Source organism: Triticum aestivum, chromosome 1D (genome assembly GCF_018294505.1).
Source record: "Triticum aestivum cultivar Chinese Spring chromosome 1D, IWGSC CS RefSeq v2.1, whole genome shotgun sequence".
NCBI classification, from domain to species: domain Eukaryota; kingdom Viridiplantae; phylum Streptophyta; class Magnoliopsida; order Poales; family Poaceae; genus Triticum; species Triticum aestivum.
Window position 1 is genome coordinate 408,770,213 of NC_057796.1, and position 27,866 is coordinate 408,798,078.

The window sequence follows — 27,866 nt, forward strand, 5'->3', positions numbered from 1 at the left end:
GTCGCCCCGCCGGTTAGGAATGGCCTTCAGGTGGTCTTGTTCACCGTAGAGTTGGGTGCTGTGGCAAAAGACGGTGTTGCCGCGCCGTCCGAAAGCCAAGAGCTCCAAAGGAGCAGCGGCTCGGCTCGGTGGCGGTGGCCACGTGGTCATTGCGGCGGCCACTAATAGACCTCAACGGCGAGTAGAAGTGATGCGGTGGCAATTAAGGGCGACGAATGGCCATACTCGATGCAAATCGAGGCGGCAGCGGATCCCGAACTGGCGATGGTGGCGTGGCTGTTGAAGCTGTCCGGAGCGGTGGGATTGGGCGAGGGGTGGCGGCTGAGCAAAGGTAGACGACGGCCGCGGCGTGGAACGGCAAGACCCCAGCGGCGATCACGGGAGAGGCAGCGGGAACTTGTCAGCATGGCAGTTGAGCTGCGCGCGACTGCTTTGGCCTTTTGCAGCAGCTAGGTGGAGAGCTTCAAATATGCGGCAGTTTGGACCAAAATATGGGGCGCAAAAAAATTGCATCACCATTTAGAGATACATCGCGTACCAGACTTGGCGATTCTAGCTTATCAGGTCAGACCGCCAGTTACAGGATCAACGTAAATGCGGGGGTGTCCACACCCGGTCAGTTGCGGAATTTCAAATAATAGGAGCAACAGTGATCAAATTGCTAAATCCACTTCTCAAAAGCAGCCAACAACACAAGCTAATTCCTTGTCCAAAACAGTCAGCCAGCCACAAGTTATAGCTTCACGCGTCCAAAACGTAGCCAACCACACTTCCATTACAAATGTGTCCTCACATATACCTCAAGAAAAAGAAAAAAAAAGCCGTTCCCTCATACGTAGAAGCTACAGAGAAAAAACAGAAGATCCTGGAGGCGATAAAACTGGGCAAGACCTTCAATCTACCAAAAATTGCATCCTGGAATTAAGAGAAGATAGTGATTAAGCAGGCCATTTTATCGTCGCACAATTCACAAAGTAGTTAATCAAAAGCAAAAGTTAAATGCTTTCTGGGCATGTTTACAGCATACTACTGTGCAAGCATAATAGCATCTAGTACATTAACTGGGATAACATGCTCACATTTCAGAAGCGGCCAGCAATCAAAGAGAGAGTTACTCTGTGACTGTCCTTTGGTCATCTGCTGCCAGCAACAAAAAATGTCATCATCATAAAGCCAAGGCAAAAACTATAACATTGAATTCACCTATAGGATCAGCAGATCACTTGAAACAAACCTCTAATTGAGAACTATTTAGTGCGGATTAACTCTTTTAGAAGAGCCTTGGCTGTATCAATCCTTTCTTTCTCTTCGGCATTCTTAGGTTTCATCAGTCTGTACTCTTCAAGCATCCACTTGTACAGAAAAAGCATATCCTCGTCTGATATCTGAGGGAGCTGGGTGAACTCTGGGCCTTTCACAACCTCGGGTTCTAACAGGGGTGAGGAAACTGTGTTTTAAAAAGTGCTAGACGAGTATAGTATGGCATTTTAAGATACATATTATAATGCTCTCATAACATACCAGTATTATTCTCAACACTAATGGACAACACAGTTTCACTTGCTGCTAACAGAACAATCATACCTACAGGAAAGGCATTCAATCAAATAAGAAAACAAGTTCCCTACAGCACAGTCATTCAAACAAACAAAAGAGCTTTGTCTTAAATATGACAACCATGGCTGCATAAACAAATACCTGAAAATGGGCAAACCGGCAATCGAAGAATCTCAATTTCTGTCTCTATCCAGGAGGACACTGCTCCGGTAGCCAAATTTAGCAAATCTGCACAGACAATTTTTTTTTCAGTGCTCTGATCAAATAACAAATAGACAACTGTTTGAAGCCGTCTAAAACTCACCAGCAATGTTCAGCTCCTCAATCCTGGACTTAAGATACAGGTAAACAGATCCCAAGATAGTGGTAACAAGATAAAGCACCAAATCATTGAACCAATGCTTAAGCAAATCCTCAACTAAAGCTGGCATATCAGATTCAGGTTTTGGTGGTGCTGAAAGATTTTCAATCAACTCATTTAGTTTAGCAACGGCAGCCTGCTCAAGTTTTAATTGTTCTTTATCTTTCTCTAAGACAAAGTTTTCTTTGTTTTTCAGGAAAGTGATGCGATCATTTGCGGCATGTCTCAAAGCAATGCTTAGATCGTCCTGGTTAAATGTGAAATTTCCGGATTTTACAGACTCGGATAAGGCAGCCAGTTGATTCATCTGAAAAAAGTAAAGAAGCAGAAATGAGATTTTACAAACAAATCTGCACACAAACTGCCAAAAAAACATAATATACCGGCATATCAGCTCTGATAACAATCTCAAGGTGGGAACCGGGAGTCGTTGGGATCTTAAGTACCCTGTTTCAAATGAAATTATATTTATCATGAAAATATAAAAAAGAACGCTGCAGAAAACATTATTCGATAGTTTCAAAATAATACATGTTTGCTGAGATTCCAGCATTGCCCTTCCTCTCTTTTTTGTCATAAGCATTATCTCCGTGCAAGCCAGGTGCAGAACTACAAAAAGCACAAGCATATTCGGAGCATTGATCAGGTAAAGAGACATTTGTGCATGTGCTCTGTTATCCTTCCTACATAGTCATTCTCATGTTTCAGAATTACTAAATCTAGGGGAAAGTTGTAAAAGAGCTCGCATGCAGGTACACTCTTGTGCTAAGGGATACATGCCACTGACAGTGCTGCACCAGGGATTACCCGGGCTATTACCAGAACCGAGGGTTTGACTCTCACGCCCCACAGAGTGCTATTATAGGCTAGGAACTTTCTGCCATTCTAATGTCAGAGACTGTGTCTAACCATGCCCAGAACTAGCGTTTTCTCAGGAAGAGGATTAGCGCTTTTACTAAGGAACAACATAAGAATGTGATTTTGCAGTACAAACATCAGTAAACGTAGTGACATGGAATTCAAACCCTCAAAGGTTAAGCTGTAGTCCTTAGTTGTTGCTAGATGCATAAACATGTTAGGTTATGTTTTACGTGTAAATCAGTGTACTAGTATGTATGTATATATGTACTGACAACCATATGATCCTATGCAAGCATAGCAAATTGGAGCAGTCAATGGTGAACAAAGACCACATAGTTCCACAGCCGACTAAACGTTGTAGGCGCATGCATTCAGCTACAGAAGCCTATGGCCTACTGCTCACTGTAGTGTAGACAACAGTAAGTCAAACCCCATGGTTGATACATATATGTGCACTGCTGAATGACTGAAGCAGTAGGCCCACCGCAGCTACCCTAGGCAACCCAACGAGATAAGGAATGTAGTTACAAACGAGCTTAAAATACCACTCTCTAAATCTAGTTGCTATTCGACAACCTCAAAACAAACCTCTTTGCTGAGATGGCAGCCCCCTCTTTCACCTCTTCTGTGTCAGCTTCAGAGCTACAAAAAGACAAAAAGACGCAAGTCTGTATTAGGTACAAACAAGTCTGTATTTGATGGTTTTCTACTTGATTGCTAGTATGAATCAGTACAAAATTACCCTACTGTTTATAGTCAAAAAAATGAATCAGTACAAAACTGATATCCAGTTCAAAAGAGTTTCAAAATAGACTCGTGTCAAATAAATTCATGTTGCAAGCACAAAATCATACTTGATAGGATCTTTGTTTGAGCCAACATCCTCAACCTTTTCGTCTTCTTCTTTGGGTTTTCTTAATCCTCTATAATCACATCACAAAATTATTAAATAAAAACATCAAAGCTATATCAGATTTCTTGAAACATTAATATGCCTTACCTCAGTATAGACATAATATCGACAAGAGGTGCTGCACGAAAAAAGAAACAAGACTATCAATACCATGAACAAACAGCAAATTAGGGGATGATATCATAAGAGTTGCTGCACAGAAGGGATGTGTAAGCATGCATCACTCCCTCGTTATCCTCTAGCTCACGTCACGGTACCTCACCGGCAGCCACGGGGTGACATTTAGTATTCAGAGCTAGTAAAATCCTAGGCAACCATGGGGAGCCTCAACGAGTCTCAAATTGAAAAAGGACCCATCCGGTGCAATCGTGAAACACAAAGGCAGGCTCGTGGCAAAGGGTTATATGCAATGAAAGGGTGTTGATTATGAAGAAGTGTTTGCTCATGTTGCATGACTGGAGATTGTAAGACTAATTGTGCCACTCGCCGCTCAAGAGGGGTGGGAGCTCCACCATATGGATGTAAAATCAGCATTCCTAAATGGGGAATTGGAAGAAGCTGTGTAAAGTGTGTATGTCTGTCAGTCTCCTGGTTTCGAGGTGCAAGGTGAAGAGCACAAAGTGTTAAAGCCAACAAGGCTTTGTATGGGCTATGCCAGGCTCCCAGAGCATGGAATGCAAAGCTGGCCGCTACATTGTTGACCCTAGGATTTCAGAGGTGTCATGTGGAACATGGGGTTTATCTGAGAAAAACTGGTGCAGCACAATTACTAGTCGGTGTTTATGCCAATAACTTAGTAATCACTGGATCGAACATTGAGGAAATTTGCGGTTTCAAGAAGGAGATGGTTGAGCTGTTCAAAGTGAGTGATCTTGGGTTTACTATCATATTATCTGGGCACTGAGATAGCTCAAACAGCGAATGGAATTTCGCAATGTCAAACAGGGTAGGCTCTCAAAATTTTGGAGAAGACAGGCATGGCTGACTGCAATTCATGTCGAATACCAATGGAGCCATGTCTGAAACTCTTCAAGTTAGATCAAGATGAAAAGGCAGGTGCTACTTACTACCGCAGTATCGTTGGCAGCTTAAGATATTTGGTGAACACTAGATCAGATCTTGTGCAGGTAAATGGAGGCATGGGTTGTGTTGGTCAGTACTGTTATCCTGTGCGTATCCACTATCTTCTCTGAATTTTCGACTCTATTTTCTTCTCCGACGAGTTCAGTTATCCTCTACGTATCCATTCGATCCACCGTACAAAGCAAATTCGTGCGAGAATCTAGACCTCACAGTACAAACTGACGCGGTGCTCGCTCCCACCATGACCCCAAGGTGTTCGACACTTCGCTCGGCTGCCCATGTCGGCAGCAACCATAGCGTGGTGGCGTTCCGAACCAGTAGCACGGCACATCTCCCGGCTACGACCTCGACCTCGACCAAATAAATCGGCGGCAAGAGAAGCATCCAAATATAAACCCGCACAACCTAATTCAATTTAGCCCTAAATCCCTAATCACGGTACCCAAGGCGAGGAGGCAACAAAATCACCATCGATTACGAGCCCCAGTTTTCGGTTGCCCTAATCACAAGGCCGAATCCCATTGAACTCACCGTGCCTGATCATGTGCAGGTAGAAGAAGCCGAGGAGGCCTGCGAAGACGTACTTCTTCCTCCTCAGGAGGTCGAAAGGGCGCAAAGCCTTGCGGGGCGCCTCCCCAGCGGAGCAGGCGGCAGCGTGCGCGGCCTCCGCCGCCGCTCCTGTAGCTGCCTTCCCACCGACGTGGGGTGGAGAGGGCGACGCCGCCGTCGCCGACGAACGGCGGGAGCGGGCGGACACCAACTGGGAAACCACTGGAAAGAGGGCGCGGAATGGATGCCGCGCCATTGGTGAGGCCCGATGGCGACGGCTGGGTGTGGGGCGAGCGACAGGTTGTGCACCGGGTTTTGGACTTCTAGCTTCTTTTTTCTTTTCTTTTTTTTGAGCGGGTTTTTTCTTTTCTTTTTTAGTGGTGGACTTCTAGCTGAATTTAGACTTTAACACAGTGAAAAGAAAAAAGATGGGAAAATGTTTCAACTCCCAAGAAGCGGTTCCACAAAAGACAAGCAACTCCAATGTTTCGAAATGCCTGAGTACAAGCTTAGAAAATGAAGCAACAAACAAAACTTCCAATAGTTGAAAATATAATTGCCTGACCATAGTTAGAAAGAGGACGTTTCATTCACTCCGTTCAAACTTTCACACACAAAAAAAGGTACAGCTCTGACGTTTTGAAATGTGCAACTGGTAGAATATGTGTGAGGTTTAAAAATCTATAGCCAACACAATAGCAATCAAATATAAATTTATCAAAGAAATAAATGTACATACATAAGAAAAGAACAAGTTCTAATACTGAAACAAAAGTGTGGCTCTAATGTTTTGAAATGTGCAACCATATAGGGCATGTTCTGATCTCCTCTAGCTTCCCAAAACTTCACAAATTCAGCTCCTTACGGTAGCTTCTAACTCCAAGCAGCAACGGAAAATATGTTCGGCTCGGTTTGCAGCTTCTCCCGGCGCTAAAGCCCGGCTATGAGGGTCGTGGCCTGTTTGGGCTAGTTGGGCCGACTGGAGGCAGCCCAAATTGGGCCACCACCACCAGCAACGAGGGAGCATGGGCGACGGAACAAGGAGCGATATGTTTGGGCGAGCGTACAGGTTCGATGGCTTGACTTGGCTGTGGCAGTTCAGTTGTAGTATTGGCTAACTCCAGCTTTTCATATCGGTGGAGCTAGGCCGACGCTGCTTCACGATTTTGCACTACCATTACGCATAGCTTCGAGAAGCCAGCTTCTTAGAGTCCAAACATTCGAGACAATTTCATCCATGGAGTTTGTGAAGCGTGAAGCTGGAGGAGATCAGAACATGCCCTAAGTATGAAAACTACGCACCAGGGCAGCCATCGCTAGGGTTTCTGCTGCCTCCCGCCGCGCAACCGCCGGCCTGCCTCATCTCCTGGGCCTTAGGGCCATAGAGATGCGGTGGATCCCGGTCTTTGCTGGCGGGGAGGCTCCGTTTTTAAGTGCTTCTTTGAGTTTTGGTAGGGTTTATGTCCTGCTTAGGAAGGCGAGACATCGGTGGCTTCTTGAGATGGAATAAGGTTCTCCCCACCTAGCCCCCGTACTGATGGTGCGTCTAGCATCCTCGGAACGTGTAGAGATCTGTCTCCGGCGAATCTCGCGGGATTCAGTCGGTGTTTATCTTCGGTGGATCCGCTTGGATCCGGTCTTCGTTCTTCTACGTTCGTGTGTTTACAAGTTGGATCCTTCTGATCTACACTTCTCTTCATCAGCGGCGGTTGCTGTTCTGATGCGATGGTCCCTGGGGCCTTAGCACGGCGACTTCCCGACTGTCTACTACGACAAGGTTTGTCCGGCTCCGGCGATGAAGGGGTGATGACGTCGGAGCACCTTCGGCTCGCTCCAGTGTTTGTAGTCGACGCTATGTGGTCCAAGAATCTGGATGTAATTTTTACTTTTGGTGTATTTTGTACTACTTTGACGGCCGATGATTAGGTTGATTTTTTTCAAAAAAAATAAGTACGAAAACTATCACGCTAGGAAGTTCGAAGCCGAGCCTTGCATCACAAAACAATGCGATCATTACATCGCCAAGCACATCGCGGCATCAGGATCAGTCGCGTGACGACTGATGGGTGTTTGCTCAGAGTGTCGTGCAGACGCAACGTCGTCGATCGCACTGTCCTAAAAGAACATTGCATCATGATTTTCATCACATGCAAGTGATCCACTAAGGGGGTGTTTGGTTCAGAAGTCTTAAGACTTTTTCTAGTTCCAGGGACTAATCAAAAAAGACTCTCTAGTAGAGTCTTTTTCTAGTCCCTATAGAAAAAGTCCCTCCCGTTTGGTTCCTAGGGACTTTTTATGGACTTTTTCTAGTCTCTGGGACTAAAAAGTTCCTGAACCAAACACCCTCTAATAAATATGGGCGTAGAAGAAATAAGATTTGAAAGAGTTTGTGCAAAATAAAAATGGTGTGCTTTATGGGGGAAAAGACGCATCAACAATCATGAACAACATGAATGAAGCAGTTAAAAAGACAAGAATGGAAATAACAATAAACAAGACAAATTACCTAGCTGCATGTTCATAACATTAGAGTTGCACATTTTTTTTGCACAACTGTTGTATTCCACATGTGCAACTCATCCTTCAAAACATACAAACCAACAAAAGAATAAGATCCATAAGTTTTGGTGGTACGAAAAATTACTTTTTAAAACAAAATATGCGACAAAAATTGTAAAATACACCCTTGGAGGAGATAAGAAGCATGAAAGAAAATAGCACCAAATAAAAGATACCTAGTTGTGCATTTTCCAAACATTAGAGTTGCAAGTGTACAACTTGTTTCTTTAAAATGCAAAGCTAGATGAAAGGTTTTGGTGCTAAATAAAATGGTGCAATTTAAAAAGAATCCATTTCGACCATTGTAAACAACATATATGAAAGAATAAAAATAAAACATGAAAAGTAGCAACAAAAATATGATTTACTCATTTCTAAAATTAGAGATGCATCTGTTGTGCAAATGTGGTCTTTGGAATGTGCAACTCATCTAATGCTGACCTACAAAAATGCAATTTTCATTCGATGGTGCTCCCGACTTAGATCGCGGAAAACCATTTAACTAATAGAGCTACATTTAGTGGGAGGGGACGATCCCGTCAACTACGAAGACGTCTGTGGCGACTTCGTCAATCTCAAGATGATGTGACGGCTCATCTCTCGGAGGTGCTCATAGGGTAGAGTGTGCGTGCACATGTTCGTAGGAGCGAGTGTATGTGCGTATGTATGAGCATCTGCATCTGTACTATATGTGTTCAAACAAAATACTATATCATAAAATGTGATCTGTCCCACCACTAAACACCACATACCGCATGTCTCTCTCTTACACTCACTATACCCTCATCACAAGCACAACTCTCTCCGTGGCCTCATCTTCTCCATCCCACACGCCATCCTCCTCGATGCCTCTCTCATCGGTGGAGTACCACATTTGGATAGAGCCGACCGAACAAGCCTAAGCCAACGACAAATGTAGTCTTGAGACCTCCAACACCAGTAGGACCTCGTCGCCTCTCCAGATGATAGAACCAACCGAACAAGCCTAAGCCAGTGACACCATGGCGGAGAAGGCGCAGTCGAGCGTGAGGGTGGTTGCACATTGCTAGAGGAAGATGATGGCCTGAAGGGGGCATCTCCAACTGGTTACATCAAATCAGTTTTAAATGTTCGGACCTGACGGCCCGGACACTTTTTGCCATTCAATGGGGTACATCAAATGTTCATTGACACGGACAAATGTCCGAAATTTCTCAAATCGATACCAAACGTAGAAGTTGTTCAGGGAGCCCAAACACACTACGGACAAGCCTTGAACCCCACCACAAACCCATTTTTCGTTATCTTCCTTATCTCTTATCTCTTCATTGAACAAAAGATGGACATTAGGCGCATCGGGTTGGATGACTGCCCCTATTCGTTGTCTGGATGTATCCACAGACGTTTGATGTGTTTGTTTTGTTGCACGTTGTTGGAGATGCCCTAAACTAAACATAGATACAAGGTCGGGCGAGGGAGGAGAGGGGGATTGGAGGTCATTGGGGCAGGGTTGGGGTGGCGTGTCTGTAATGCCAGTTGCGAGCAGTGGAGGGCTGCGGTTTGACCAATACCGGAGGTCAGATCGGAGCCAAGCAAGAGGTTGGCTGTGATGGCTGGAGTGGAGGAGCGATGGCTTCCCCTCCCTAGTATAAAACGACAAAAAGAAAGACCGTCATAATTCAACCACGCGGGAATACCTTGCAGTCGATCACGATTTAGAAATCCCCACAAAAATAATTCAACCACACTACGGACAAGCCTTGAACCCCATCACAAACCCACAAATCATGTTGACCGTCATGGGCAAGCACTAGTGAATAAGTTTAAAGGAAATATGGAAGAAAAAATAGGCAACACACTCTATTGTACACATCGATATTTCTCATATATATACTTTAAAAGTTCGGAATAGCTATCTAGCGAGTGTTCACTGGGGACGAAATCTCAGCTAACGCCCCTAGCACTAGTGCAGAACAGGCCTTTATCACCGGTTCATAAGGGCCTTTAGTGCTGGTTCTGCAACCGGCACTATGGAGTGGAGACTAAAGCCCCCCCCTTTAGTACCAGTTTGGCACGAACCGGCGCTAACGTGCCACCACGTGGCACGAGCTAGGCCCGGGTGCGTGTAGGACATTAGTACCGGTTGGTAACACCAACCGGTACTAAATGTTTGGGTGTGTTTTTGGTTTTAATTTTTATTTTTCCTTTAGTTTTGTGTTTTCAATTTAATTTAGTGATTGTTTTACATTATAATAAGTTGTTAAATCATTAGGTGAAAGTACCGCAGATTAGTTTCGACTGGATGCATGTGGATCCTAGCTAAGTGACCAAGTATATGCCATATCCATATTACTTGATCACTTAGTGATCTAAGTAATATGGATATGGCATATACTTGATTAGATCCATCCAGTTGAAACTATATGCGGTTTCTTTCATAAATGATATAATAACTCATCATCATCATCATCATATTAATATAAAAACTCTTGCATCATATCATCACCAACAACAGTATATACTAGCTAGCAAAGATATCATCGAGTTTAACATGGTCATGATATTATAAGCATTCATAACACCATAAAAGCAAATCACTCTTTGAGATTAAGTTCAGGACGAAGAACACAGACACGCATGAGAGGACAACAAGTACTAAGAGCATGATAACTAGCTAAATCACTCCTGCTGCTCTCTCTCAGGTAAAATAGCATAGAACATGTATAGCTCTCCTGATTCATCATATTGGAGCATGCAGATGAACCTGTCTCCTAATCGTGGGCTGCGCTTCTGATTGCTGCCCCCTAGTACTTCTCTGCGATCGTTAACAATTTTGCTCCAATCTTTCACTATTAAGCATTCATCGCTTTCAGAAATCCCGAATGCACTCATGTGCACTATAGGATATCTTGGTCGTAAGCTAACAATTGACATGCGACCTTTAGTCTCGATCCACTGAGGCACAACTGTCATCGGGAGTCCCTGTTAAAGAACATCGTATAGTAATTAATATACTTAGCAATGAAAGTTTAGCTTAAAAAATAATGTATGCAAAAGATGCACTGAGGACTAATAGTAAAAATCTTGCCATCTTTCCTAAATACATGTGACCGTAGTTCAATACGATCACTATTGGTCGCACGTTTTGAGTACTAAGATTTTCAAATTCAGGAAAATGATTTCTCTTAACAGCATCAAGATCCTCAAGCCATGAAACATAATGACTTATCTCCTCGCAGTTTAGTTTAGCTCCGGGACAGTAGTAGGTCCTGTCTACCAAGCGCCGGACATGTTTGCTTGAATGGAAATAAGCTGTCAATAGAAATTAGTTGTCAACTATTTTTGAATAAACAATATCAAAGACATAAATATGGTTGAGAAACTCACATAATGGTAGAACTGGAGGCGTCTGCACATCGACCCAGATGTCCCTATTACCTTCAATATCATCTTCCGGACGAATATCAAAGGTGACAACCATATCAGGCTCAAATGCAAAAGCCTTGCATAGTGCTTGCCAAGTTTTGCATTCAAAATAGGTGTACGTGTCTGCATTGTATAATTTGACGTTGAAAGTATAACCAGCATGCTCAGTCTTCAGGTAAACTCTCTTTACCTCCATAGTTTCCATAGCATTGAAACCTATCTTATCCAAGACAAAAATTCTTGCATGGCAGGGGATGCGCTAGTAGAATAGTGAAAATTTAAAATTATAAGTTGAAGCAACTTAAGCATATATAAGTCATGCTTAATTACGAAAAAAAGACTTGTCGTTGTGACTTACTGTATCCACTTCGAAGGTCTCATCCAGCTTGATGCTGAAGCGCCTATTAATTCTGTTAGAAATATGCCCTAGAGGCAATAATAAATTGGTTATTATTATATTTCCTTGTTCATGATAATCGTTTATTATCCATGCTAAAATTGTATTGATAGGAAACTCAGATACATGTGTGGATACATAGACAACACCATGTCCCTAGTAAGCCTCTAGTTGACTAGCTCGTTGATCAATAGATGGTTACGGTTTCCTGACCATGGACATTGGATGCCGTTGATAACGGGATCTCATCATTAGGAGAATGATGTGATGGACAAGACCCAATCCTAAGCCTAGCACAAGATCGTGTAGTTCGTCTGCTAAAGCTTTTCTAATGTCAAGTATCATTTCCTTAGACCATGAGATTGTGCAACTCCCGGATACCGTAGGAATGCTTTGGGTGTACCAAACGTCACAACGTAACTGGGTGGCTATAAAGGTGCACTACAGGTATCTCCGAAAGTGTCTGTTGGGTTGGCACGAATCGAGACTGGGATTTGTCACTCCGTGTAAACGGAGAGGTATCTCTGGGCCCACTCGGTAGGACATCATCATAATGTGCACAATGTAACCAAGGAGTTGATCACGGGATGATGTGTTACGGAACGAGTAAAGAGACTTGCCGGTAACGAGATTGAACAAGGTATCGTGATACCGACGATCGACTCTCGGGCAAGTACTATACCGGTAGACAAAGGGAATTGTATACGGGATTGATTGAATCCTTGACATTGTGGTTCATCCGATGAGATCATCGTGGAACATGTGGGAGCCAACATGGGTATCCAGATCCCGCTGTTGGTTATTGGCCGGAGATATGTCTCGGTCATGACTGCATGGTTCCCGAGCCCGTAGGGTCTACACACTTAAGGTTCGATGACGCTAGGGTTATAGGAAAAGTATGTACGCGGTTACCGAATATTGTTCGGAGTCCCGGATGAGATCCCGGACGTCACGAGGAGTTCTGGAATGGTCCGGAGGTAAACATTGATATATAGGAAGTGAGGATTTGGCCACCGGAAGTGTTTCGGGCATCACCGGTAATGTACCGGGACCACCGGAAGGGTCCGGGGGTCCACCGGGAGGGGCCACCAGCCCCAGAGGCTTGCGTGGGCCAATAGTGGGAAGGGACCAGCCCCTAGGTGGGCTGGGGCGCCCCCCACCAAGGCCCAAGGCGCCTCAAGAAAAGATGGGGGCAAACCCTAGGGCAGATGGGCCCTAAGGCCCACCCCAGGTGCGCCTCCCCCTCTCCCCCCTTTGGCCGCCACCCTAGATGGGATCTGGGGCTGCCGCACCCCTTGGGGTGGGAACCCTAGAGGGGGCGCAGCCCCCTCCCCTCCCCCTATATATAGTTGAGGTCTAGGGGCTGCCCAATACAACGAGTTATTCTCTCCCAGGCGCAGCCATACCTCTCTCCCTCCTCGTCTCTCATAGTGCTTGGCGAAGCCCTGCTGGAGTTCCGCGCTCCTCCACCACCACCACGCCGTCGTGCTGCTGCTGGACGGAGTCTTCCCTAACTTCTCCTTCTCCCTTTGCTGGATCAAGGCGTGGGAGACGTCACCGGGCTGCACGTGTGTTGAGCGCGGAGGCGCCGTGGTTCGGCGCTTAGATCGGAATCAACCGCGATCTGAATCGCTATGAGTACGACTCCTTCATCCGCGTTCTTGCAACGCTTCCGCTTAGCGATCTACAATGGTATGTAGATGCACTCCCCTTCCCCTCGGTGCTAGATTACTCCATAGATTGATCTTGGTGATGCGTAAAAAATTTTAAATTTCTGCTACGATCCCCAACAAATTCAACTAATTCAACTAAAAATTTACTAAAAATAAACTAGTTCTATTAATTTTCTTACTAAAATATATAAAGTAGCTATATATAGTAATATTTTAATTAGATCATCAAATCTCATATACCTAAATTTTCTTACTAAAAATAAACTAGTTCTACTAATTCAACTAGTTCAACTAAGCATTTACTAAAAATAAACTAGTTATATTAATTCAACTAGTTTAAATAATCTCATATACCTAAATTTTCTTACTAAAAATAAACTTGTTCTATTAATTTTCATACTAAAAATAAACTAGTTATATTAATTCAACTAGTTCAAATCTCATATATATTGTGACGGCCCCGATTTGACCGTACACTAATCATGCACGCAAATGTGTACGATCACGATCAGGGACTCACGGGAAGATATCACAACCCAACTCTACAACATAAATAAGTCATACAAGCATCATAATACAAGCCAGGGGCCTCGAGGGCTCGAATACAAATGCTCGATCATAGACGAGTCAGCGGAAGCAACAATATCTGAGTACAGACATAAGTTAAACAAGTTTGCCTTAAGAAGGCTAGCACAAAAGTAGCAACGATCGAAAAGGCAAGGCCTCCTGCCTGGGACCTCCTAACTACTCCTGGTCGTCGTCAGCGGCCTGCACATAGTAGTAGGCACCTCCAGTGTCGTAGGTGTCGTCGTCGACGGTGGCATCTGGCTCCTGAACTCCAGCATCTGGTTGCGACAATCCGATATAGAAAGGGAAAAAGAGGGAGAAAAGCAACCGTGAGTACTCATCCAAAGTACTCGCAAGCAAGGAGCTACACTACATATTCATGGGTATATGTGTAAAGGGGCATATCAGTGGACTGAACTGCAGAATGCCAGAATAAAAGGGGGATAGCTAGTCCTGTCGAAGACTACGCTTCTGGCAGCCTCCATCTTGCAGCATGTAGAAGAGAGTAGATTGAAATCCTCCAAGTAGCATCGCATAGCATAATCCTACCCGGCAATCCCCTCCTCGTCACCCTGTTAGAGAGCGATCACCGGGTTGTATCTGGCACTTGGAAGGGTGTATTTTATTCAGTATCCAGTTCTAGTTGTCATAAGCTCAAGGTACAACTCCGGGTCGTCCTTTTACCGAGGGACACGGCTATTCGAATAGATAAACTTCCCTGCAGGGGTGCACCACATAACCCAACACGCTCGATCCCATTTGGCCGGACACACTTTTCTGGGTCATGCCCGGCCTCGTAAGATCAACACGTCGCAGCCCCACCTAAGCACAACAGAGAGGTCAGCACGCCGGTCTAACCCTATGCGCGCAGAGGTCTGGGCCCATCGCCCTATGCACACCTGCACGTTGCGTACGCGGCCGGAAGCAGACCTAGCCTAGTGGCGTTCCAGTCCAATCCGGCGCGCGCCACTCAGTTGCTGACGTCAAGAAGGCTTCGGCTGATACCACGACGTCGGGATACCCATAACTACTCCCACGTAGATGGTTAGTGCGTATAGACCAAATGGCCAGACTCAGATCAAATACCAAGATCTCGTTAAGCGTGTTATGTATCCGCGAACGCCGACCAGGGCCAGGCCCACCTCTCACCTAGGCGGTCTCAACCTGCCCTGTCGCTCCGCCATAAGGTAACAGTCGGGGGCCGTCAGGAACCCAGGCCCACCTCTACCGGGGTGGAGCCACCTGTCCTTTCAGCCCCCTCATCAGAATCACTTGCGGGTACTCCTCGAGCCGACCCGACTTTAGACACCACATGTGTCATGTATATAATGTATATAGTATATACCCGTGATCACCGCCCAGGTGATCACGGCCCGATAGTATAGCACAGCAGACGGACAAGAATGTAGGGCCACTGATGGAAATCTAGCATCCTAGGCTAAGCATGTAGGATTGCAGGTAAAGGTAGCAACAATAATAGCAAGGATAGGCTATGCATCAGAATAGGACATCGAAAATAGTAACATGCTACACTACTCTAATGCAAGTAGTAGAGAGTAGAGTAGGCGATATCTGGTGATCAAGGGGGGGCTTGCCTGGTTGCTCTGGCAAGTAGGAGGGGTCGTCGACTCCGTAGTCGAACTGGGCAGCAGCAGTGTCGGTCTCGTAGTCTACCGGAGAGAAGAGGGGGAAGAAACAGTAAATACAATGCAAACATAAGCATGACGATGCGTGACATGACAATGAGCGGTGCTAGGGATGTCCTAACGCGACAGTAGGTGGTACCGGTGAAGGGGGGGAAACATCCGGGAGGTATTCCCGATGTTTCACGTTTTCGGACAGACGGACCGGAGGGGGAAAGTTGCTAGTTCGATAGTTAGGGAGGGGTGGTGGACGAACGGACTGCGTATTTGGATTCGTCTCGTCGTTCTGAGCAACTTTCATGTAGAAAGTATTTTCATCTGAGCTACGGTTTATTTTATATGATTTTCTAAAGTTTTAAATCATTTTATAATTTATTTAATTTATTTAATTCAACATTATCCAGAATAGTGCCTGCTGACGTCAGCATGACGTCAGCAGTCAACAGGGCGTTGACTGGGTCAAACTAACGTGCGGGACCCACCTGTCATTGACTGAATAATTTATTAACTAACAGTTTAATTAGTTTAGTTATTAGATTAGTTTAATTAATCAAAATTTTATTAGGTTAATTAATTCTTTAATTAATTAATTATTTTTAATATATTATTATTATTTTTAATTATTTATTATTATTATTATTATTATTATTATTATTATTATTTTGTTCTCAGGGGCGTGGGGCCCCCTAGTCAGTGGCTCAGGAGGAGCCATAGCGGGCACGGGCGTCGGGCACAGCCCGAATGGGCGCTGCCCCGCGGGGGTGCACCCGACTGGGCGCTACGGCCACCTGGTGGGAGCTGGCGCCGGCGGGCCGCCGTGGAGCTCCGGCGAGCTGTAGCCGGCCGGAGCACGCGGAGGGCTGCGACTGCCGACTAGCAGCAGGGCGGCCGGAGGCAGACGACGGTGTGCGATGGCGGCGTCAGGGGCGATGGGGGAAGCCGAGCGGCGGCTAGCCTCGGCCAAGGCGGCCACGGACAGGGCCAAGGGGAGCCGGCGCCAGCCGCGGTGGCCGGTGGGCGAGGTCAGGGGCGGTCAGGGAGGTAGCGGCAACCGGAAACGGGCGGAGCACCGCAGCAGGCAGTGGGGCGGCCAAGCAGCGCCATGGCGCGGGCGCGGCCAGGCCACCGTGGGGGAAGGGGGTTCGGCACGGCGAGGTACAAACAGCCGCGGGTAGGGGAGCGCCGTACGAGGCCGGTGCGGCGCGGAGCGCGGTCGAAGGCGCGGCGAGCACGTGTTGGCACGGCGAAGGACGGTGCCGGGCGCGTGCGAGACAGTGGGAGAGGGGAGGGCGATGCCCTCACCGGCGTTTGAAGAGGAGCGGGGCGGCGAGGCTCGACGTGGTCCGGTGGGGAGGAGGTCGGAGACGAGCGACGGGGACGGGGAGCGCCGGCGACGGAGTCGGGTCGGCGACGAGGCGAGGCCGCGGCTCCATGCGGTCGTCGCGCGAGGGAGAGGAGAGGCGCGGAGGAGGCCGGGGGTGGCGGTGCTCGGCGCCGGCGGCGGCCTCTGGGGGGAGCGGCGGCGGGGCCGAGCCCTCCCCGATCCAGCTCGAGCAGAGGGGGGGCGAGGAGCGAGGGGAATGGGGGAGGTTCGCCTCGATCCAGATTGGATCGGGAGGGGGGGTGTCTGGTCTGTGTGGGGTTAGGGTTACGGGGTCCAGGGCATAAGGGGAGTGGGCGAGGCCGGTTGGGCCGGCCTGGCTAATAGCTGGGCCGACTGGCCCAGTGGGGGGGGCTTCTCTCTTTTATATATTTTTTTGTTTACTTTCTTTTAAAAAAATTCTTTTCTGTTCATTTACTTTCCTTATAGTTTTCAATTTATTTTAGTTTCAAAAATACAAAAACAACTCCTAAATCAGTATAGCTTAATATACCACTGCTACATTTAATTAAGGCATCCTAGTAAAATAGTTTAACATTTTATTAATTCTAAATAGGCATTATCTAATTGATCAAGCCACTGTTTTAATTATTTTAGTGCCTTTAATTATTTTATAAAAATATGGGTTCACCTCCATAATTAGTTATGGAATATTTGGTTCACTCCGAACATTTTAGTTTTAATATTTGAAAACTTTTATTGTTTGCTTTTATTTAAATTTTGAATTTGTTTCAGTTCTGAACTATCGAGAGTTTATCAACAGTAACCGCGGTGACATGGCATCATTAGCGGGGGATCGCTGTAGCTTAATTATCCGGGCGTCACATATATACCTAATTAATATCTAGCTAATTCATTTAAATTGACATTAATATTTAACATCTTTTCCATATAATTCATCTAACATTAACATTCTAACATTCTTATCTACGTAATTTATCTAACATTAATCTAAACAACAGAAAACAGAAAATAAGTAAAAACAATATGTGTGTGTGTGTCTGTGTGTGTGTACGTATGTGTGTGTGTATGTGTGTGTGTGTACGAGCGGGGGCGGCGGCATACGGGCGGCGGCGCGAGGCGGCGATGCGACGGGGACGACGCGACGACGAGCGGCAGGCCGGGGGCGACGGCGCGATCGAGACGGCGACGTGGTATGGGGCGGCGGCGACGGCGGTGACGGCGACGACGGGTGGTGAGGGCGACGGCGACGATGGGCGGTGAGGGCGACGGCGGTGACGGCGACGACGGGCGGTGAGGGCGACGGCGGTGACGGCGACGACGGGCGGCGGGGGCGGCGAGGGCGGCGGCGATGTCGCGCGAAGTAGTTGGAGAAGAAGTGGTGCTCGATGAAACTGAATTTTTCGTAAGTGCCATATATATAGGAGGGGCCTTTAGTACCGGTTGGAGCCACCAAACCGGTACTAAAGGCCAATTTTGGCCAGGTCAAGCGGCGGGAAACTGCCCCTTTAGTACCGGTTCGTGGCTCCAACCGGTACTAAAGGCCCCCTTTAGTACCGGTTGGAGCCACGAACCGGTACTAAAGGTGTGTGCTGGCGCAGGAGCGGTGCGGGCAAGTTTAGTCCCACCTCGCTAGCCGAGGGGCGCCCGCACCAATTTAAAAGCCCCGGGCGGCTGCTGTCTCGAACTCCTCTCTATAGCAGGCTTCGAGGCCTAACTTTGGCGCGCTGCCCGTTGAGCCTCCTAGCCCTTCTCGGCCTGTATTTGCAAACCCTAGGGTTGGCAGGCCCAGCGGGCAGCGCCCCAACAATTTTTTATATAATTTTCTTCTATTTATTTCTGAGTAATTTTTTTGCTGTATTTAGTTTCTTTGTGAATAAAAAAAATAGTTTCAGAGTTCATTTTGTAGTGATTTTCAATTTCACCGTTATTTAGCTCTCTAAACAAATCGGTAAATGACTGAAAAACAGCAAATGATGTCAGAACGTGTTGGAAATTGATGACGTTGCTTTGAATGATACATACTGAACGCAAAAATAGGCTGGAGTTCAAATAAGTTTAAAAACATTGAAGCGCCCGTGTAACAGATGAGTTCTCGTCCGAAACCCTGATACTCCGAAAGAGATTGTCCAGTTTGTACACGAGGTGCGTCCAGTTTTCGCCGTGACCCTCTCTACTCTTTTGCACATGCTATGCGGGCGAAATGATGATACCATGCCAAGTTCCAACATTTTCAGAGTTCATTTTGTATTGATTTTCAATTTCACCGTCATTTAGCTCCCTAAACAAATCGGTAAATGACTGAAAAACAGCAAATGATGTCAGAACGTGTTAGAAATTGATGACGTCGCTTTGAATGATGCATACTGAACGCAAAAATAGGCTGGAGTTCAAATAAGTTTAAAAAACATTGAAGTGCCCGTGTAACAGATGAGTTCTCGTCCGAAACCCTGATACTCCGAAAGAGATTGTCCAGTTTGTACACGAGGTGCGTCCAGTTTTCGCTGTGACCCTCTCTACTCTTTTGCACATGCTATGCGGGCGAAATGATGATACCATGCCAAGTTCCAACATTTTCAGAGTTCATTTTGTAGTGATTTTCAGTTTCACCGTCATTTAGCTCCCTAAACAAATCGGTAAATGACTGAAAAACAGCAAACGATGTCAGAACGTGTTGGAGATTGATGACGTCGCTTTGAATGATGCATACTGAATGCAAAAATAGGCTGGAGTTTAAATGACTGAAAAACAGCAAATGATGTCAGAACGTGTTGGAAATTGATGACGTCGCTTTGAATGGTGTGTACGGAATGCAAAAAAGTCTGGAGTTGTTATAAGTTAAAAAAAATGAAGTGCCCATGTAACGGATGAGTTCTCGTCAGAAATCCTGATACTTCGAAAGAGATTTTCCAGTTTGTACACGAAGTACGTCCAGTTTTTGACGTAACACAAGAAGTCCGGAGTTGTAATAAGTTATTAAATATAAAAAAGAGGCACAATGCTCGTTAATTAGCTTTAAGCCTTTCGGAATAGTGCAAACTGCACTGCACATAGCTCCGTGCACTCTACATTATTCCTCAAGGCTTAAAGCTAAGCAACGTGCAGATGAGCATTGCGCCTCTCCTTCATCTTCTCTGCACTCAGGGCTTATAAACCGCTCCTAGTGCCTCTCTCTTCGCGAGGTGGGACTAAAAAACAGCTTACTAAGAAACTATAGTATCGGTTCATGGCACGAACCGGTACTAAAGGTGCCCGTGGGGCCACAGCCTGACCACAGTCTGACGCATCATCATTAGTACCGGTTCGTGACACGAACCGGTACAAAAGGTTGCTCACGAATCGGTACTAATAATCTCCGCCCGCCTAGCCATCGGAACCGGCACTAATAGACACATTAGTGCCGGCTCAAAATCAAACCGGCACTAATGTGCTTCACATTTGACCCTTTTTTATAGTGTAGAGCCATCTTCCGAATCAGACGATGGCAGTCTTGCATAAAAAATCATGCAATTTAAACAAAACTGTCATGACACCTCCGACCTCATCGCCCTCCAAGGTGCATGACACACGCCGCAGGCGGCCGTAGACGAGGGAGAGGGCAACGGCGGGGGAGGCACCGGGAACGGCAGCCCGCCGCCCCGGTTGACAGAGCACCTATGTGCACACGACACTTGTGTACTCGACAAATGATTCTGTGGCCTGCTTTGATTTGGTTTTGGGTATCCATGGTTGTTAGATGTGCATCATCTTGTGCATGTCGGGCGCAGAACGTTTGTTCACTTATCATACTTCCCATGCTCCATCCTAAGGGTATTCCCAACAACGACCCTCGAACCGCCGGCACACATTCAAATCACACGATCTAGATGTATATATTGTGCCATCTAACGTGATCCTGCATCAGTACGTAAGGCGGTCTGTATGCACTTTCTCCCGCGAATCGGAGACATGCATGGAGGGCTTTGCGGGTGTCCAGGCAGCAGCCACGCCCGCTTCTGACCATCCCGCCCCACCCAAAATCATCCTCCCTTGTTTGCGCGCGTTCCTGCCTGATGCCCGCTGCCCGCATTCGTGCCGCCGTAGAGCCGCGGCTCCCCATTGAAGCCTGCTACAGTGTGGATGCGACCTCTCACTAGCACCGGCATTGAAGCGGCGTGCCGGCTGAGCAAGCCATCAGCGACGCGTCCCGGGTGTCTGCGCTTGTTCAATGTTGGAGACGCGTTACTGGATAGGACGGGTGTCTGCCACACCTGTTCAATGCCCGTCCGTCTGTATGTGGCGTGGAGTAGGTCGGGTGTGTCTGCCTTTAAATAGCAGATTCCAGTGAGGCCAGATGTCCAGATGTGTTAATGCGCAGTGCTGGAGTGTGTTTCTCGGTCGGCGACACCGCACCGAAGCCCGCGCCTGTACATGCTGGCTTCACCATGGAGCAGGCGCAGACGCACTACAATGCCGCCATGGCGGAGGAGCAACCTGCACCGACGCCTATGTCGGCATTCCTGCAGGCGCAGGAGGAACAACGACAACACCGGATGACGGAGGGCCAGATCGACGGCGAGCGCGCGAGCGAGGAGGCCGTGGCAGCCATGGCCGCGGCGAACCCCAACTTCGTCGCGGAGCAGCGTGCAATCTACGAGGCCGTCCGCGTTCAAGCGGCCGCCGCGGAGGGCAACTACTAACGATCACGGACGAGAACAATGCCAACTGTGCCTCCTATGCACCACCGACAAACCATCGGGCGGCCCAGTGGGACGACGACAGCGTGGGCGCCACCATTTTCCATCGTGGACCTTACGTCCACCGACGATGGGCGGACTCCTCCGAGGATGAGTAGGGCACGGGAGGCGGGCGGGGCCTTGTGTCCCATGTGGGCGGGTCTGTCTCCCGTGTTCTACTCTTCCTCGCTGGAGATCACATGTTCACTTCGTCGGTCTTATCGTCGGTGCTCATGGAGACGACGGATGGAGGACGACAAGGGCTCGGATGCCGGCCGCCGCCGTAGCATAGGTTTAAGGTCGGGTCGAAACGTTTTTTTTTTGTTTCTAGATGTTTGAAATCTAATGAAAATCCAGCGTGTTCACATGAATGTTGTCCGGTCTATATGAAGTCTGCCGTATTTACACGAATTCCGTCTGTTTTGTTGCCAAAGTGCTTGAAATATATGCGGACAATGTTAGATGACGACCTTTCACATTCGTGTCCGTGGACTTGCTTTCTGTCCGTGGACAGATGTAGGAGAAAATTTACGGATAAGCGTTGGAAATGCCCTAATTGAGCCAAATCACGGGGCTTTCTTTCGAGTATTGCCCCATACAGCAAAGTCAGCCATCAATCAATGGACTTTTTAGGTTTTCTTTTTTTGCACGGTAGCAATTCTTCCAGCACTTGCTACTCTGAGTCGAGCAGCTCGTGCGCCTGCTCCTTGGGCCAGTCGGGCGATATCGCCGAAAGATCTTCTGTTCAAATCGAAGATGTGCGTGTCTATGTAAAAAGTACTACTAGAAAATTGCCGTTTTAATTCTAGGAGTAGATGCGATATTTTTTCGAATTTATAGAAACTTGATGAATAAACATTCTTGGGATTGGTCTCGGTAGTCGAAAATCTATGTCCGAGTATGATAAACAGGAGAAAGAGAAACCATGCGATTAACATACGTACCTCATGGCGGACGAGGATAACGTCCCTCGAATCCATTATGCGCTCCCAGCAGACTGATGAGGTCGGAAGGCGAGCTTCTTTGCCAGAGTGCAAGGATCCCCCCTCATGGCCATGTCCTTGTTCTTCCTTGTCCATCATCTTCGTATTCTTGTGGCTTGCTGGCTCGGACATGGCCGGCCATCATCTCCATAGTTCTTCTTTGTGAGGACCACGTCGGAAGACAAGGGGAGGGGAAGTTTTGCGGCCCTGGTTTGTTCAGACCAGGCGCTATCTGAAAGCCGGGTTAACGAGTGGCGCCAGCTGAATACATATCCACGGAAGCGGTGGTACGTCCCCAAACGAAACGTACCGGTGCGAGACTATAAAACTGCGGGCCGCATGCATCGACATGCTGTATTTTTTTATTTTATTTTTTGCAAACGGAGGCAATAGACTTGACTATTGCATTAATTAGATAAAAATCGTCCAGTTAATTTGTGGAAAAAACCCGGTAAAAACTAATCTCCGTCCGGAATTACTTTCGTGAAATGGACGTTTGTACACATATTTTAGTTCTAAATACAGTACATATATTTTCATCCATTCATACGACAAGTAATTCGAGGCAGATGGAGAATTAGGACATGTATATACTACAACAAGATTTGCCCGACTCCGGTGGGGAGGGGCGATGATGGTGGCGTGCCTTCGGCTCGCTCCAGTGTTTATAGTCGTCGATAGGTGGTGCACGGACATGGTTATAATATTTATTACCTATATTGTTCTTTGTACTGTCATGATTGAAAATGAATAGGTTGAAAGTTTCTTGAAAAAAAAGACATGTATAGTGGTTGATGAGACATATATACTAGAAGTAATATTGCTTGCACTTCTTAGCACATTATTTGTTTGTTTTATGCATGCATTGTGTGTCTTGGACTCTTGGTGAGACCAGTTCTATCATCACAAACTTTTGCATCAAGATGTTGTTAACTTAAATAAACGCCGGTGATTCTCTTTCATAATTATTGGGCGAATTTGCGCCAGTTGGATGTAAAAATCTCAATTTCTAAAGAATTTGCGCCTATGTTCCCTTGTTGTATCTCAACTTCTGTATAGATAGTCAGACAGTGATGCTTATTTGAACTGCATTTGTTCGTGCTTAGTAAAATAAAATAAAAATTGCAGCATAACATGATAAAATTGAACACTTCAAATTATTTAAGTACCTAATTCCCTGAATTTAAATATTTCATGTACAACTGGGATTCTAGGGGAGGTAGTTCAAAACATGACATAGTAAATTCTTTGTGGGTGGGGTTGCAACTGGTGTCCGGGCTTACCAAAAGCATAGGCAAAGGACTTACGTTCACATTATGGCTCTAACTGAACCTCGTCCGAGGGGTTCCCTGACGCCAAGGGAGAAACAGATGATGATTGACATCTTACGCCGCCTCCACCAACTAGGAGGGATGCTGCTTCAGTGACATAACTGCAGGTGCAGTTGGGTCACTGACATGTGGGCCCAACAGGACGTAACTGCGGGTAGTTACGTTACGTCCTGTTGGGCCCATATGTCAGTGACCCAACTGCACCTGCAGTTACATCACTGAAGCTCAGGTGGTGGTGGCCTGTCAACTGATGTTCATATCCTCCGATGCAACATATATAGTACTCCCTCCGTAAATAAATATAAGAGCGTTTAGATGACTACTTTAGTGATCTAAACACTCTTATATTTCTTTATAGAGGGAGTACTCATTTACAGTGGGAGCATTATATGGATGATCAGGATGACTGAATTTGGCGCATGATTTTGGTCTACATCTCACATCGTTGAAGCTTCGACTACGAAAGTTTGGTTTAACTGGATGCTCGAGAGGCCTTTTGTAGATGTTGCAATTCGCATGCAGGTTGTGGGGTATTGAAAGTTTAAAGAACATCCTATTGTTGAAGTGTATCCGAGGTGTGCTGTTGAACTGACAAACATGTACCCTCGCTGCTGATCCTCATGTAGCAGAACTTTGTCCGCAAAATAAGCGAGTACGACTTTTTATTTCCCTAGTCTCTTTAGAGCAACTGACACCCACTCTAGCATACCCTTTATGTTTCTCTGTCCCTAAAATTTTCTGAGGAGCTTCTAAACAAGCCTGCCATCGTCTATATTTGTGGATGGGTAGAGGATCCTCTGTATTTTTCAGCTAGTTGTCGCCAAGGGCAGTTCCCCAACCGCCTGCACTCCTGCCTTGGCCGCTCTGCTCTCGTGCCGCCAGTGCTGCTGACCATAGCCCGATACTGTCAGCCGCCCCGAGCAGCCTCACCAATACCCTCGAGCTCCTCCGCAGACGAGGATCGGTTGCCGCTGCGCTTCTTGGTGTCGAGGCAGTGAAGCTTGGGGATGGTGTAGGGTCGCTCTGAGACAGGAACTTGTCGAGGGAGTCAGGGAGAGGACTGTCTCATATGCACCACCAGGCACAACAGCAAAGGCAGATGCGACGGTATACATCATATCCGCAAACTCCCATGGTAAGAATTCAGTACTGTGTATTTTTTTAGTCCCATGAGCATTGTTTGAATGAATATGTAGATGGATTATTGTGTGGTGTTCTGTAGCAGGCCAACCTGAGAAGAATTCGGACGCGTGAGAGAGGGTTTAGTGAAGAGAGTTGTCTCTCTCTTATCTTGGGAAGCAAGTTCAGGGTTAAAAATGTGAAGACAGTCAGGAATAATAAGGAGTAAATCTCAGCGTGTGGTGTCATTGTATAAGCCCATCTTATGCATATGCTTTCATTGCACGGTCAAGATTAATGTTTGCATAAGCCCATCTGTTGTATGTCTCTGTAGCAACTTGATGTCTTGCCAATCTTGTGTACCAATTTTTGTATTTGCCGAAAAAGGGTTCCCCTGCTTTATATTATAAAGCAAACATCACCGAGTACAACCGAGATACCGAACAACGCACCCACCGCACACACCCAAGGCAAGATACAATGATGCCAGGCACCGACACACCACCCCACCGACTACCAATAGAGAGGTGAACCGGACCAAAACGAAGCCAGGCCTCCAAAGTGGTGCCTCCAAAAAGGATACGACCATGGAAAGCCGCCACCGCCCGATCAGCGAAGATCAGGTTTTCACCCGGAGCAAGACGACAAGAGTGGAAACGCCGCGACGGAGCCTCCAGGAAGGGTACGGCGACAACGGCCACCGCCACCGTCGGCCAGTCAAAGGACTGGACAAGTGGTGTACCCGGCACTCACACTCCACCGTTGAACCTGAACTCCGCCAACCACCCGCAACCATGCCACCCACGTGGCCATGTTTGCCAGCCCAAACCTGAGGCGCACGCTCCGCCCACAAACGTCGCGCCTCCCGCCGCAAGAGCCGCCGCCCTGCAACCAGACAACTCCGAGACCTACACAAAGGCCCCAGCTTTGGATCAACCGATGGCCCTCGACCGACGGAACCACCCGCAGACGCTCCGCTGGTAAACCTACGCCAACCCGCCCGCGGCCGAGGAAAGGGGGAGAAAGGGGAGCGGACGAATCCGGACCGGCAAATCGTGCCGGCGACGGGTGACGCGACCGCATTGAGGCCACCCATCCCTCCAACCAAGCTCCCCGCCGAACACGGGGAAAGGGGAAGAAGGAGGAGCGGACGCATCCGGACCGGCAAACTGTGCCGGCGACAGGTGGCGCGACCGCATCGAGGCCACCTATCCCTCCTACCAAGCTCCCCCGCGAGCACCCCCATGTCGCCCCACCATGGTAGCTGACACACATCTCCGCGAGGCCATCGGCAACAGCGTGCCCGCCGACGAGGGAGACCAAATCAACCCACAGCTGCAGCCATGAAAGCTCACCGGAGATGCCTCCTCACGCCGTCCGCCGACGTCCGAGCGCCAGACTAGGAAGAATCCGACGCGGACTCGACCAACACGCGACCCACACTGCGCCGCCACCCCCACCAGCCCGAAGCCAGGGTAGGGGTGGCCGCCCGCAGATCCTTGTCACCCGCGACCCACACCACCGCAGCGCCCAGCCAGGAGTCGGCCTAGGCCACCGGAGCCCGTCGCCGACACCCTGCCTCGACGCAACCGCCGTCACACCAGATCCACCCACTGCCAGGACCGCCCGCACCAGCCGCTCGCCGCCCCCGCCACTCCACGCACTGGTGCGCCCTCCGACGCCCAGCCCGTCGCGCCACTGCCACGCGCAGTGCCATCACCACGCCTCCGCGCCGCAGCGCCGCATCGCCCCGGGATAGCGAGGCACCCCGATCCAGCCGCATCGGCCCGCGCCAAGGCCGCTGGGAGGGGGAACGAGGAGGTCTCGCCGGCGCCGGCGCCGGCCAGGCTTCGCCCGGCCGCGCCCTCTGGCGGCGGCGAGGGAGGAGGAGGGGCGAGGAAAGAGTTCGCGGCGGCGCGGTAGGGTTTCCTCCCGTCGCCTCGCGGGGGGCGAGCGGGAGGGAGGGTGGGTTTTTCTTTTCCTTTCCAATTTTTGTATTTCCACCAAGCCAGTCTCAGTTTGCCCATGCATGGTCTTGATTTTCCGCTGTGACACTACGTATGCATGACAAACATTGTATGATTCCCCGCAAAAAAGAAAAGAAAAAGATAAGCATTGTTTTTCATTTTGGGAATATAAGAGACTGGATTTACATCAAAGGACTTCCAATGATATAAGAAGACACTCAAAATAAGGAAGTTACAACTTGCAACCATGCCATCCTAGTGCCCGCCATTGCAGCTTCGCTGCCCTAGTCAGCCTGATATTGTATCCCATGATTGGGAAGTCATTGTGCTAAGGTCGAGCTAGACCAAGTCTCGGAGAATAAGAAGCCACGGTCGAAGCCTTGGGCGGATTGAAAATCCTAGAGGCGAACCATATCCTAAATAAAACTTCCAGCATGTTCGCAACGATGGACACTGCTGCATCAGTGAAGAAGTACAAACACCAATATCCATTCATAGAATTAAACTACAGCATACCACTTGATTAGGGTCGTGCAGTAATCGGCCAGAGAATAACATCGTTGTTGCCGCAAAAAAAATGACTGGGGGACATCTTCCCATTGGTTGTCTAATTTTGTGCCTTTTTTCCTTGCTCAACACGTGGCTATCAAATTTTAATAAGGAAAAAATTAACGCCCACGTGTGTCATCTTGCACATCGCCCACACGCCTCCTTTACCACTCATTTTGCCATATGTGAACAGATGACATCAACAGGAATCTTTTTGGTTTTTCAGCTTAAAAATGTTTTATCTCCAAATTAAAAAATCAAATTAAAAATCTATTCTCACCATTAAATCCGT

At 47.5% G+C, this 27,866-nt stretch overlaps 1 protein-coding gene across 2 annotated transcripts; it reads right to left on the reverse strand.

The window, feature by feature from the left end:
• Positions 1-650: 650 nt before the first annotated feature.
• On the reverse strand, positions 651-5,640 carry LOC123171536 (uncharacterized). 2 transcript variants are annotated; one of them, XM_044588989.1, is made up of 12 exons: positions 5,307-5,640; positions 3,780-3,810; positions 3,634-3,702; positions 3,368-3,421; positions 2,450-2,527; positions 2,302-2,365; positions 1,862-2,225; positions 1,699-1,785; positions 1,522-1,584; positions 1,235-1,429; positions 1,080-1,137; positions 651-915 (listed from the first exon to the last, which is right to left on the reverse strand). In XM_044588989.1, the coding sequence occupies exons 1-10, from the start codon at positions 5,578-5,580 to the stop codon at positions 1,248-1,250; spliced, it is 1,266 nt and encodes a 421-aa protein (XP_044444924.1). In that variant the 5' UTR covers positions 5,581-5,640; the 3' UTR covers positions 651-915; positions 1,080-1,137; positions 1,235-1,247. The 2 variants fall into 2 exon arrangements, with proteins under 2 accessions (XP_044444924.1, XP_044444933.1); XM_044588998.1 differs by having other exon boundaries at positions 1,080-1,140.
• Positions 5,641-27,866: the final 22,226 nt, after the last annotated feature.

Bases quoted from the DNA above. Each gene is read 5' to 3' on its own strand.
- LOC123171536 (XM_044588989.1), bottom strand. From the start codon at position 5,580: ATGGCGCGGCATCCATTCCGCGCCCTCTTTCCAGTGGTTTCCCAGTTG. The intron at 1,786-1,861 runs GTGAGTTTTAGA...TTGTCTGTGCAG, and splicing joins TGAGGAGCTGAACATTGCTG to ATTTGCTAAATTTGGCTACC. The intron at 1,585-1,698 runs GTATTTGTTTAT...CCTTTCCTGTAG, and splicing joins GCCGGTTTGCCCATTTTCAG to GTATGATTGTTCTGTTAGCA.